General features: G+C 40.6%; 1 protein-coding gene across 4 annotated transcripts in view; it reads left to right on the top strand.

Moving 5' to 3' along the window:
* usp5 (ubiquitin specific peptidase 5 (isopeptidase T)) overlaps positions 1–13218 on the top strand; it is an 18412-nt gene that overhangs the window by 3087 nt on the left and 2107 nt on the right. For 2 of the 4 annotated variants that reach the window (XM_014013451.1, XM_014013452.1), the window contains exons 4-19: positions 749–876; positions 1030–1175; positions 1293–1477; positions 1615–1709; positions 3221–3414; positions 3592–3663; positions 4210–4297; positions 4424–4549; positions 4638–4791; positions 7543–7705; positions 7801–7889; positions 8292–8477; positions 8741–8884; positions 8976–9118; positions 12328–12478; positions 12570–12654. In XM_014013451.1, the coding sequence (XP_013868905.1) occupies positions 749–876; positions 1030–1175; positions 1293–1477; positions 1615–1709; positions 3221–3414; positions 3592–3663; positions 4210–4297; positions 4424–4549; positions 4638–4791; positions 7543–7705; positions 7801–7889; positions 8292–8477; positions 8741–8884; positions 8976–9118; positions 12328–12478; positions 12570–12654 (2149 nt within the window). The remainder of the gene's footprint in view (positions 1–748; positions 877–1029; positions 1176–1292; positions 1478–1614; positions 1710–3220; positions 3415–3591; positions 3664–4209; positions 4298–4423; positions 4550–4637; positions 4792–7542; positions 7706–7800; positions 7890–8291; positions 8478–8740; positions 8885–8975; positions 9119–12327; positions 12479–12569; positions 12655–13218) is intronic. The other 2 variants (XM_014013454.1, XM_014013453.1) reach the window with 1 other exon arrangement.

Raw genomic sequence — 13218 nt, 5'->3', positions numbered from 1 at the left:
GGTGGTAATTATGCTAATCTCCTCTCGCGTGCACGAGCAGCTGGATACGAACAGGTGGAATTTACGCAGCTTGTTTACACCCTTTTCCTGAAGATAGAAGAGTTTGTTGAATCTGATGTGACATGTTCGTAYGAACCCTTTGTACGAACAAAAGTCATAATTTTAGGATAAAAATACAAACATGTTCTTGCATGAGGCCCATTGAGAGCAACAGAGTTTTATGTCACGGGGGAGTGCCGGGCTCGCTCGAGGTGATAGACGCATGCGCTATATGTCTGCCTGGCTTCCGTAACGTGACTACAGTTGGAAAAAGAGCACACGAGACATTTAATTTGGCTTAAAATACAGACATTCTGACAAATAAGTAACTGTTTGTAACCTTACCTCAGCTTAGATGGCAGAGGGTGTCGGTCTTTTCCGCTCAGATTCAGCTATCGGAGCATGAAGCTAATGTTTACTCACAATGCTAATGTTACCCTTACTTTCTGGCGCTCAAGAGGTAGAGGAGGCAGATGTCTGGCTCACTGCTGCCAACTAGTGGTCAGAGGCTGAACTACAACATAAAAATGAACGGCTGGCAGGAAAGTTGACGTTTTAAACCTTAAAAAATCGATACAAGGCTTTAGAATATCTTTACAGTATCGGGAAATGAAATATCGCGATATGTCAGTGTATCAATATTTTCTTACACCCCTATTCCTCACTAAGAAATAATATCTGCTAACTTTTCTGTTTCTCTTCTGTCCAGGGATTGAAGGAGGCTTTGATGTTGATCAGGAGCAATATGAGGAGGACATAAAGGTGGTCATTTTACCAGACAGACAGGAGGTGACTTCAGAGGACCTTGCCACAATGCCTGATGTTGTGAGAGAGCGGGTAAGTTATCTCTGGTTGGATGTCAGTGTACAGTACATTACAAGAAACTGCAGCTGGGCACCTTTACCTCATCAACGACAAAATAAGCACTACATATTTTTAAACACATTATTTTTAAGGTTGTTTATGTATTTTTATTTTTTTTACATCTAGGTGTCTCTGTCAATGGCGGGTATCATGGCAGCCGACTCAGTGTCTCACGCCTTACAAGTTCAGCAGTGGGATGGAGAGGTGAGACAGGAGTCGAAGCATGCAGCTGACCTGAAACAACTTGACAACGGACTCAAGATCCCTCCCAGGTGAAGTCCCAGCTCTCTGTTCAGTACTATAAAATGTCAAGTCTTCTAAATTTAAACTCAACATTAGGATCTACTGATTTAACACAATTCAGGAAGTTTTTTTTTTACCTTTTATAGTGGCTGGCGTTGTGAAGTGTGTGACCTTCAGGAGAATCTTTGGATGAACCTGACGGATGGTAAAGTGCTTTGTGGTCGCCGGTATTTTGATGGCTCGGGGGGCAACAACCACGCTCTTCTCCACTACCAGGAGACGGGATACCCGCTCGCTGTCAAACTTGGAACCATCACTCCTGACGGCGCTGGTAAGCAAACACAAGCTCAGGATAATCTTTTCTATTTGGGTTCTCTATAATTTATAGACAGTTTGGAACTGCATTGACCATGTCTTTCTTTTTGTGTATCATTGCCTTCACCTGTTTTGTATGTTTTATATGCATAGATGTGTATTCCTATGATGAGGATGACATGGTGCTGGATTCTAAGTTACCAGAGCACTTATCTCACTTTGGCATCGACATGATGACCATGGAGAAGGTGAGTTTGACTTTGCATGAAAAAGACTTCATAATAGACTCTTATCAGAAGATACCATATTCTGTTACTGGGGTGTGTTCAGAACACCACTGTCCATTAAGAAGACACACTGAGGTGGAGAGGGGGAACTGAAACATGTCTGTAGCACCTCTGTACCTCTGAGTGAGGTAGTAACAGAAATGGCATTACAGACTCCTGAGAAGGTGGGCTGGTGTAGTGCTGACTGACACCTTTGTGGATAGCTGCATGTCAAAGCACTATAGCCAGACTATTTTCGAATTTGAACAGATAAATTTTCTCTGATACTTCTGAACTGCCAGAATGAGCAGTTTGACCATTTAGCTGTACTGTCTTCAGAAAGAACCTAAAATTAATTTTATTGTCCACTTTAGGCATTTGATGAAAACTTACGTTTAAATTTAAGCTTGCCTTCGAATAAAGTTTTCCAAAAGGCTGCAGATATTTCCTAACCCAACAGTGTTAACCCTATTAACCCTTCCTGTTGTGTAGTACTTGATTGCTATTCTGAAGAGAGAATTTGCTGTTTCCAGTTGTCTCCTTGATGTTATTCCTGTCTGAGTTGGAGCGGTAGATCGTTCCAAATTTTATTAGCTGCTGCAGCAAAAGATCGATCCCCTTGAGTTTGAGTCTGGTTTTAGGGACCCTCAGGAGCAGCTGATCTGAGGGAATGGGAGGGACTATAGGGATGCAGCAGTTCAAACACTTGCAATGGGACAAGGCCATTCAAAGTCGTACAATAAAACACAGCTTCTGCCTCTCTGAATGCTTGCATTACAGACATGGCGAGCTGCTGTCTTGCTTTTCTCTGTACTGATAAAATCACTGTAAGAAAGACGCCATGGGAGGCAGACTGCTTGGTTTACAACAGGACTGGGTTCATACGAACCTTTGAGATGAATTAAATAAATAATAATATAAAAATATGGATTTTGTGCCTGGCCCTTCAGTGAGTCTGGTTTTGCAGGTCAATGCCAATTATGGTTCTAAAATATCAGCTCATTGTTACAGAGCCGTCAACAAGCAGAAATAAAATAAAACAGACTTTGTTGAATAACAATAACATCTCTAAACAATACATTTTATCTGTCTCCTTTTTCAATTTTTCTGAACACCTGTATGTTTTCTGATTTCCTGCTGCCATTAATTTCTGAACCATCTGCTTCTCCTGGGCAGAACTTGGATCAAACAGATGTCAGTTTTTAAGATCAATGTACCTCTCACTGTTCTCTAATGTGGTGTTTTGTCTCTCTAATACATTTCTGCATGCACTTAATGATGTGCCACACACAGGGTGCAGAGAAAGTGTTGGAAATCAAGCAGGCGGCAGATTGCAGCACTCAGTGCTGTCATTTTATAGGTTCTTGCTCTTCTGCCTTCAGTCATTACCCTCCAGTCCCACTAGTTCTGCTCCTCGTTCTGTTGCCTTTTATAAATCAAGACTCGCTCCATGTCTTCCAGCCTCTTATGGGTTTTGAATTTTCTCCTCTCAGACTGAGCGGACAATGACAGAGTTGGAGATCGCTGTAAACCAGCGTGTAGGGGAGTGGGAGGTGATCCAGGAGTCTGGTACCACCCTGAAGCCCCTGTTTGGGCCCGGTCTGACCGGCATGAGGAACCTGGGAAACAGCTGCTACCTCAATTCTGTCATGCAAGTGCTCTTCACCGTTCCAGACTTCCAGAGCAAGTCAGTGCTTCATTTATTTATTTTCTATTTATCAATCTCCATCATTTTTTATTCTCAGCTGTTATTGCTATCAGCAGACTGAAAAAAAATTACATCTAATATGAATAAAACATAAGAAACTGATTTAAGATGTCCATCATTTTAATATAACAAAAGCACTTTACTCATGTCCTGCAGATACGTGTCATATTTTGACAAGATTGTTGATGAAGCACCAAGTGACCCAACCCAGGACTTCAAAACTCAAGTGTGAGTGTCCTCGTTAGATAAAACAAACTCAGAAATTACCATAAAGTGCCTGAAACCACCCGAGAGGAACAGCAGTAAAGAACGGACAGTGATGGATAATATATTTTAAAAATGAGTGGTTTTCCTTTATTTTTTGCAAACCTCTTTTTTTATCGAAAGTTTTTCTTCTGTTTTTTTTTTTCTTGTTGAAAATATTTCAGATGCAGTGTTGTTGCAGAATAAGCTGCATTGTACCAGGTTTAATAAAAAAAATGCTATTTTTGCTAGCAGTCCCAGTCCAGTTAGTTAGAATAATACATTAATATTAGGAACATAAATGAAGAGTTTTACTTGTATGTGAGACTAATGGAAGGAAAACTCACTTCAGTAAACACTAATTAAAAAATTTATTGTTTGAAAAGCAGACGTTGTTTAAACTGCACAACAAAGTCTCTCCTTCATGAATAAACTTTCCACTCTCTTCTCTAAATCCTCCTCTCCTGTAGGACTCTGCTTTATGAGGTTTGTTGGCTGTTCATTGATGTCAGCTTTGTTTGTTTTCCACAGAGCTAAACTGGGTTATGGGCTGTTGTCAGGAGAGTATTCCAAACCAGCACCAGACCCTGGAGATGAAAACGGTGCATCTGAACCTAGAGTAAGAAGAAGCAGACGTGTCACAGTGGATTTTAAAGTCTTAAGTTTCTTGTTTTCGGGGGTTTTCTCTCAAATAGGTGAAGCTAAATTCAAACTCATCACCTTTCCCTTGATGGTTTTCTTGCAGGGTGACCAAATCGGAATAGCGCCTCGAATGTTTAAAGCTCTCGTCGGACGAGGCCACCCAGAGTTCTCCACCAATCGACAGCAGGATGCCCAGGAGTTTTTATTGCACTTCATAAACATGGTGGAGGTAAAGCTGCCTTTCTCTTTCGATTTGTCTCTCATCAGTCTTCTTTAAAACATTGTCTTTCATTTCTTTTCTTTTTTCCCTCTTCCAGAGAAACTGTCGCTCTGGGGCCAATCCATCAGAAGCATTCAGGTTTCTGGTGGAGGAGAAGATAGTTTGCCAGCAGTCACAAAAAGCCAAGTACACACAGCGGGTGGATTACATTGTGCAGCTGCCTGTGCCCATGGACCATGCTACTAACACAGGTGAGGAGCACCGGGTCAAAGGTTTAAGATGTCAACAAGTAGGGCTGCATGATATTAGAAAAAATTGACATTGAAATTTCAACAGGTGACTTGAATAACGCTTAAAGTTCTAACTTGCACTCATCTTTGGCAGCACGATGGCTCAGTGGTTAGCACCGACGCCCCACAGCAAGAAGGTCCTGGGTTCGATCCCCGGTTCGGACCTGGGGTCTTTCTGTGCGGAGTTTGCATGTTCTCCTCGTGCTTGCGTGGGTTTTCTCCAGGTACTCCGGTTTCCCCCAGCCCTAAAAACACGTAAAATAGGTTGCCTCCAGGCCCAGGCCGCCCTTGAAAAAGAGATCTGAGATCTCAATGGGACTTGCCTGGTAAAATAACGATAAATAAAAATAAATAAATCTTACCTCTTTTTTTATGCATGTTACAAGTATGTTTAGTCTGATTTATTCTTATCTCTTATTGCTTTTATTGTGCTGGGACCTGAGTTCATGTGTCCATCTGTCATGTGCAAACAGGAACTGTGTTTTACCATCTAATGTATTGCCTCTGTGTATTTCTTGGTTTCTATTTCTATCGCACTTTAATATTAACCGAATTTGACCTCTTTTTTTTTTCTCCCCGTTTTCTGTAAATTTGCTTATTTTCCTTGTTTTTCAAGAACCTTGACTTCCTCCACAGCTTGAGAATTCTCCAGCAACACCTTTCAGAAGAATATTGCCATTATTGTCCCAGAAGTTTCAAAACAAAATAAAATTTTAGCTTTTTTGACACAAAGCCACTCGCTTTCGTCAGCAAAAGTAACTTGTCAAAATAAAAGCTGTAACACGCGACCATATAGTGCAGTGACTTAAGTAGGACTGCAACAATGAATCGATAAAATCAATAAAAATAAATTATTTAAAGTGTTTGCAACAAATTTCATTATCGATTTTGTGTCGCGCGAGTTATGCGTCCCTCACCGTGTCGCGGTTTACGTCACCCGCAGAGCATTGTCAATGCTGGCTGATCTAAATAAAGTTTGGGAAGAAAAAAACACTACCTGTAAAGATCCGCCCTCTCTGAGACCTCGAGTGAAAAGTGGAAACTTCAAGCTTTAAACCAGTTTTTAAATTGTGTTGTTAGGCCAAGTAGATCTGAAGTTATGATAAAAAGTATATGCCACATTTAATTTTTCTTAAATGTCGGTTTGATTTGATGCGAGCCGCGTCGCGAGGTGGAAGCACCTCCTGTGGGGGAAAAAAACAAACCTCAGTCCACCATTTCTTTCCTCCTCTCGGGCCAGAAATATAAAACCCTCCAGTCTCTTTTTGTGACCGATGCTCAAAGTTATTTTATAAGCAGCAAAAAGGTTCAGGACGCAGGAAAAAAAAAAAAGAAAGACGCGAGCAGAACTCCTGGTCTGACTCAGTAGGGGAGAGGGGAGAGATGGGGCGCTGCTTCAGAACCGCTTACTGGCTCGTTTTAGCCACAGACCAGAACCAAAAAGAAGGAAGCAAAAAAAGTAAAAAAATTCTAAATGCAAATAAATTCTAATAATTTAATATAATAAATTAATAATAGTTTTACATCTAAATATCATATTTTATTCTTTTTATCTGTTTTCCTCATTCAGCAACCTATGAAATTTCTGTTTTGTTATGTTTTATATCTTTAACCAAGTTTATTAATGCATGAGAAATCCACTTTTTTTTCAGTCAGTGTTTAATATAGCTGGCAAAATCAATTGTTAAAATATTTATGATGTGCTCCTTTTTTAATTTAGCATATTAAAAAAATCCTTCATTTTATGAAAAGACCCTCTTGATTCAATAGAAAACTGGTTTTTACGAAAATGGCTGCTTATCAATTAGTCATTAGTCAATCTATAAGATAAATCAACTTCAGATTAATTCATTAATTGATAAATTGCATCCCTAATTTATACAGGAATAAATTAATTTATATCTAATTCTATTTATGTAATTAAGCATTTTAATGATTTGGCCAATTTAATAGAAAAAACCATCGACAGATTAATTGATTATTAAAATAATCATTAGTTGCAGCCCTAGATTTAAGGCTGATTTATACTTCCAGTCACATGTTGCGCTCTCTGCTGAGTGRCTAAAAATTGCATAACTTCTGTTTGTTATCCCCCAGTGACAGCCGTCATGTGCATTGTCTCCAGTCAGAACTCTGTCCTGTGGTCTGTACGGCTCTCAGGGTGTGATCCGTCAGAACTTCCTGGGCATGTTTGCTCACGCGGTGCAGAGCAGCACTCGGAGCAGCGCATCTTTCTACATGTCATTTTGCTGAAAATGATCTGTTCACTGAAGCTGGTTAAATTAGGAAGATGAAGACGAAGCTTTGAGGAGCTGGTCTGATCCTGTAGACTGTGAACATGTAGCAGACGTTCACCCCTCTCTTGTTCCGCCTTTAACAAGAAAAATCCTCCTTCCACTCCTCTCTCAACACAACACTGATTCATCTCAGTCAGAAAAAGACCTCTGAAATGACATAATCACCAATCAGCTGTCTAACGTCATTTTGAAGTATAAACCAAGCATTATGGTTTAGTCCTTAGAACAGATGTTGATTGAATGTTCCTCCTACATCACAGGACCTGCAGTGTGACAGCTGTGCATGCATACACTGCGCTGACGATCCTCAGATGATATATCGTACAGCTCTATCAACTGTTGTTATAAATGCACCAGGATTTTTTATCAAACTAAACACAAGTGGTTAAGTTGGTTTACTGTCCATGTTTCACAGAAGAGCTTCAGGAAGCGGAGCGCCGCCGCGAGGAGGGGGACTCATCAGCACCAACAGTGCGTGCACAAATCCCCTTCTCAGCCTGCATGGCAGCTCTCAGTGAACCGGAGATCCTCACAGACTTCTGGAGTTCAGCCGTTCAAGCAAAGACTACTGCTACCAAGTAAGATCAGACCTGGTCTCACAAACGGAAACATTCACTGAGACATTTTAAAATGTGTGTATTCATGTCACTTTTTTTTTTGTCTCACCTGTCAGAACAACCCGCTTTGCCTCTTTCCCCGACCACCTGGTCATCCAGATTAAAAAGTTTACTTTTGGCCTCGACTGGGTGCCGAAGAAACTGGGTGAGCAAAGAGTCTGTCTGGAGTTTGTGTTGAAGAAGAGAATGCTTCATGTTTTCACAGGATTATCTGCTAATGGAATAAACAAAGCTTCACTGTAGTTTTGTGGATCTACAAAATACTTTCTTAGTGTTTATAGGTATTATGCTCATTTTGTTTTTGTTCATTTTTTTACAGTATAATCTTAAAGTTACGTTTTCTGTTTTTAATTTTATACATGAAATATTATTTTAGAAAGTCTCTGTTCCTCGCCTTCAGTTTAATGTTTGGGAAACCTTTTTGAAGAATATTGTCAGCTACTTGAAGAAAATTAAAAGGATATTTCCTGACACGTCTTTGATGTTGTGGAGTTGTGAATTATTTGCAACAAACCGTTTTATAACCTGACTGGTTTTGTTCGAACAGATGTGAGCATCGACGTTCCGGATACTCTGGACCTGAGCGCGCTGCGTGCCACCGGTCAGCAGCCAGGGGAGGAGCTTCTACCTGAGGTGGCCCCGCCCCCACTCATGACCCCAGATGTGGAGGTTAAAGGTATCCTGGGTTCCCATGGCAACGACGAGGACGACTCGCTGTACTCCCCACTGCTGTGTCAGTCTGTCTGTCTTTTCTGCTCTTTCTCTTCCTCCGTCGTACTTTTTGTCCGCTTTTTATTTCCTACTTTTCTGTTTCCACGAGTCTGTCCGTTGCGTTGGTTCATTTATTTTATGATTTGATTTGACTCGCATTAAAAAAAGTCATGAAAATGTTTTCATACATGATTTTTACACGTCCCTTTTTTAAATTGTATTTTTATTTTTTATTCTTTAATTGCTTTTAAGTAATTCAAGGGCTCCGTCTCTYCTCCCTCTCAGCTCCTGTTCTCGATGACTCCACTGTGTCCCAGCTGTGTGAAATGGGATTCCCACTGGAGGCCTGCAGGAAAGCCGTGTATTACACTGGAAACACTGGAATCGACGCTGCCATGAACTGGACCATGAGCCACATGGACGATCCAGGTGTGTGCAGAGGAAAACAGGAAGTTACCAGGMTGCGTTCCAGTCCAGCCCTCCTGGGTTTCATCTTCTCATCTTCTGGTTGTCGTTGCAGACTTTTCAGCTCCACTGGTGCTGCCAGGCAGCAGCACTGGACCTGGAACCACTCCCACAGAGAGCCTGTCCGAGGAACACCTGGCGACCATCGTGTCCATGGGCTTCAGCCGAGATCAGGCAACCAAAGCACTCCGAGCAACGGTCAGAATCAAACTCGATGCAGAAATAAAACCTGAGTGTTGCCATGTTCTTTTTGTAGCATGTTATTGCACAAAGTCTTTACTCACCTCTCATTTTCTATATTATTTACGAGTCAGACTTTTTTGTAAACTCTTAAAGACATCTTGAGAAATAGTTGACTGTTTTTGTTTTCTTCTAACTTTCTGTCCATAACTCAAATCATGACAATTTTCAGACATTTTTTGCTGTCTAAACTACATACCAGTGATTTATACATTTGATCAAATGAACACAAATACAGGTGCTGGTCATAAAATTAGAATATCATGAAAAAGTAGATTTATTTCAGTAATTCCATTTAAAAAGTGAAACTTGTATATTATATTCATACAGTACATACAAACTCATATATTTCAAATGTTATTTTGTTTAATTTTGATGATTACAAATGACAACAAATGAAAATCTCAAATTCAGCATATCAGAAAATTAGAATCTTGTGAAAAGGTTCAAAATGGATGGCACCTGGTACCACACTCTAATCAGCTAATTAACTCAAACCACCTGCAAAGGCCTTTAAATGGTCTTTCAGTCTAGTTCTATAGGCTACACAATCATGGGGAAGACTGCTGACTTGACAGTTGTCCAAAAGACGACCATCGACATCTTGCACAAGGAGGGCAAGACACAAAAGGTCATCGCTAAAGAGGCTGGCTGTTCACAGAGCTCTGTGTCCAAGCACATTAATAGAGAGGCGAAGGGAAGGAAAAGATGTGTCGAAAAAAATGTACAAGCAAGAGAGATAACCGCACCCTGGAGAGGATTGTGAAACAAAACCCATTCAAAAATGTGGGGGAGATTCACAAAGAGTGGACTGCAGCTGGAGTGAGTGCTTCAAGAACCACCACACACAGACGTATGAAAGACATGGGTTTCTACTGTCGCATTCCTTGTGTCAAGCCACTCTTGAACCACAGACAGCGTCAGAAGCGTCTTGCCTGGGCTACAGAGAAACAGGACTGGACTGCTGGTGAGTGGTCCAAAGTCATGTTCTCTGATGAAAGTAAATTTTGCATTTCCTTTGGAAATCAAGGTCCCAGAGTCTGGAGGAAAAGAAGAGAGGCACTTCATCCACGTTGCTTGAAGTCCAGTGTAAAGTTTCCACAGTCAGTGATGGTTTGGGGTGCCATGTCATMTGCTGGTGTTGGTCCATTGTGTTTTCTGAGGTCCAGGGTCAACGCAGCCACATACCAGGAAGTTTTAGAGCACTTCATGCTTCCTGCTGCTGACCAACTTTTTGGAGATGCAGATTTCMTTTTCCAACAGGACTTGGCACCTGCACACAGTGCCAAAGCTACCAGTACCTGGTTGAAGGACCATGGTATCCCTGTTCTTAATTGGCCAGCAAACTCTCCTGACCTTAACCCCATAGAAAATCTATTGGGTATTGTGAAGAAGAAGATGCAATACACCAGACCCAACAATTCAGAAGAGCTAAAAGCCACTATTAGAGCAACCTGGGCTATCATAACACCTGAGCAGTGCCACAGAYTGATCGACTCCATGCCACGCCGCATTGCTGCAGTAATACAGGCCAAAGGAGCCCCAACTAAATACTGCGTGCTGTACATGCTCATACTTTTCATGTTCATACTTTTCAGTTGGCCAACATTTCTATAAATCTTTTGTTTTTATTGGTCTTCAGTAATATTCAAATTTTCTGATATGCTGAATTTGAGATTTTCATTTGTTGTCATTTGTAATCATCAAAATTAAACGAAATAAACATTTGAAATATATGAGTTTGTATGTAATGTATGAATATAATATACAAGTTTCACTTTTTAAATGGAATTACTGAAATAAATCTACTTTTTCATGATATTCTAATTTTATGACCAGCACCTGTACACAATCCAGGATAATAAACCTTTGTGTCAACTTTTGGTAAAGTATAGACAATAAAAGTGCATGGTTAGGAAAAGTCACAACTTAAACAAAATGCCAGTGTTGAACTAAAAGACAAGTATTTCTTTGTTGACAGACATTATGGTGACACTTTGTGACTTCTTGGCCAAAACCAAAAGTAAAACTACTCAGTTGAGTAAAAAAGATTGTGATTTTCACTTTTAATAGATTTTTTAGACACATTTTCTGAGATCACCCTGATGTCAAGAGCAGTTCCAGGTACATGGCTTGCTTTGTCCCAGAAAATTAAACTAATTTTTTGTTCATTTTAATGAGGATTTCTTGACATCATGTGAAAGAGATAACTTCATACAATGTTTGGATTTGGGGATTTTCCTGCTGGTATTGAAAGTAGTTTTACGAGCGTGCAGGAAATGTGAAAATTTAGGGGTTTAATGTTCAAAATCATTGATAGTTCTTTGTACTGCTCAGAAAAGTACTTCAAATATTCTTTAGGATTAAAAAAATACGTTTCAGACGTTATCTTCATACGTGAGGCATTTATTATTTTGACAAAATTCAATTATCACACTTTTTTCCATTTATACATTATAGTTGCCTTTATCTCTCCACACTTGTGACTTATTCACAGATCTCAAAAGAAGAACAAGTCAGTTTTCAGCAGCCATCTTGGCACAGGACCTACTTTGATTTGTGTTTTTAGGTAACAGCTTGTAGGTTCATCTATGAAAAACACCAAAGATAATGCAGTTTGACAGGCATAAAATTGTACTTGGCAGCAAGATGATTGTCTCAGCTGTAAGTCCAAAAAAAAAAAAAAAAAAAACCTCGACAAATCTCAGAAGTGTCTAAGAAAAGAGTGTAAGAAAACAGGACAAGGAAAAAAAAGGTGAAATATGTTTTCTGTAGATCAGGGATGTCAAACTCCTGTCCTCGAGGGCCGCTATCCTGCATGTTTTAGAGGTTTTCTTGCACCAACACACCAGATTTTGATCGCTGGGTRATTAACAGGCTTCTGCCCAATTTGAAGAGTTAATTSAATCACTGAATCAGGTGTGTTGGAGCTGGAAAACCTCTAAAACATGCAGGATAGCGGCCCTCGAGGACTGGAGTTTGACACCCCTGCTGTAGATGAACAGTGAAGTTATGTATTTGCACTTTCCATTTTTTTGATGGCCTTTAATACAAATTAAAACAAGCAAAGATTTTTTTACCCTCTAACTTTAACAAATGTGTAAGAAACTCAACAAAAATAATATTTTATTTTGTCATGTCTTACTTTCATCTTCCTCCCGTCACAGAGTAACGTTCTGGACCGCGCGGTGGACTGGATCTTCTCTCACCTGGACGACCTGGAGTCCATGGACGTGTCTGAAGGCGGCCGCTCTGCTGCGGAGAGCGAGGGAGGCAGGGATCCTCCGCCTGGACCTCGCGTCAGAGACGGACCAGGAAGTGAGTTCAGAGAAAAACATCCTTGTTCTTTGTTTACATCAGTGTCACATCAGGTTTAGAGCTAACCGCTGGTCTGATTCTCTTCATCCAGAGTACGAGTTGTTTGCATTCATCAGTCACATGGGAACGAGCACCATGTGTGGCCACTACGTTTGTCACATCAAGAAGGACCAGCAGTAAGTTTTTAACCTTCAGTGTGCTTTTAAATCCTTCCTTTTCATATTTAAATCATTCATTTGGTGTTTTATATAACATTTTAACTGCAATTCCTCCTTACTGTAACTCCACAAGCCCCTCTTTCACCACTTTTCTGAGGTGTCTTGGTTCAACTCGTTTTGACGCTGTCTTTTTAAAAGCAAATGAAGCACTTAATACCACACCCCCACCCCTTTCGGCCATTTTTGGAATTTGATAAAAGAGCTACTGTTATCTAGCGGCACAGAAACCTTTTTATTGAATTAAAATTTCTGAACAACAGAAGACTTGTCTATGCTTGAGCCAGAGTCTGACCCAGAGCCAGAGTCTGACCCAGAGCCAGAGTCTGACCCAGAGCCAGAGTCTGACCCAGAGCCAGAGTCTGACCCAGAGCCAGAGTCTGACCCAGAGTCTGATCTAGAACCAGAGTCTGAGCCAGAGTCTGACCCAGAGCCAGAGTCTGATCTAGAACCAGAGTCTGAGCCAGAGTCTGATCTAGAACCAGAGTCTGACCCAGAGCCAGAGTCTGATCTAGAACCAGAGTC

This window comes from Austrofundulus limnaeus, unplaced genomic scaffold (assembly GCF_001266775.1).
Source record: "Austrofundulus limnaeus strain Quisiro unplaced genomic scaffold, Austrofundulus_limnaeus-1.0 Scaffold101, whole genome shotgun sequence".
In the NCBI taxonomy this organism is placed as follows: domain Eukaryota; kingdom Metazoa; phylum Chordata; class Actinopteri; order Cyprinodontiformes; family Rivulidae; genus Austrofundulus; species Austrofundulus limnaeus.
The sequence above is the reverse complement of the archived record's forward strand: the minus strand, read 5'-3'. Positions and strand labels throughout refer to the sequence as shown.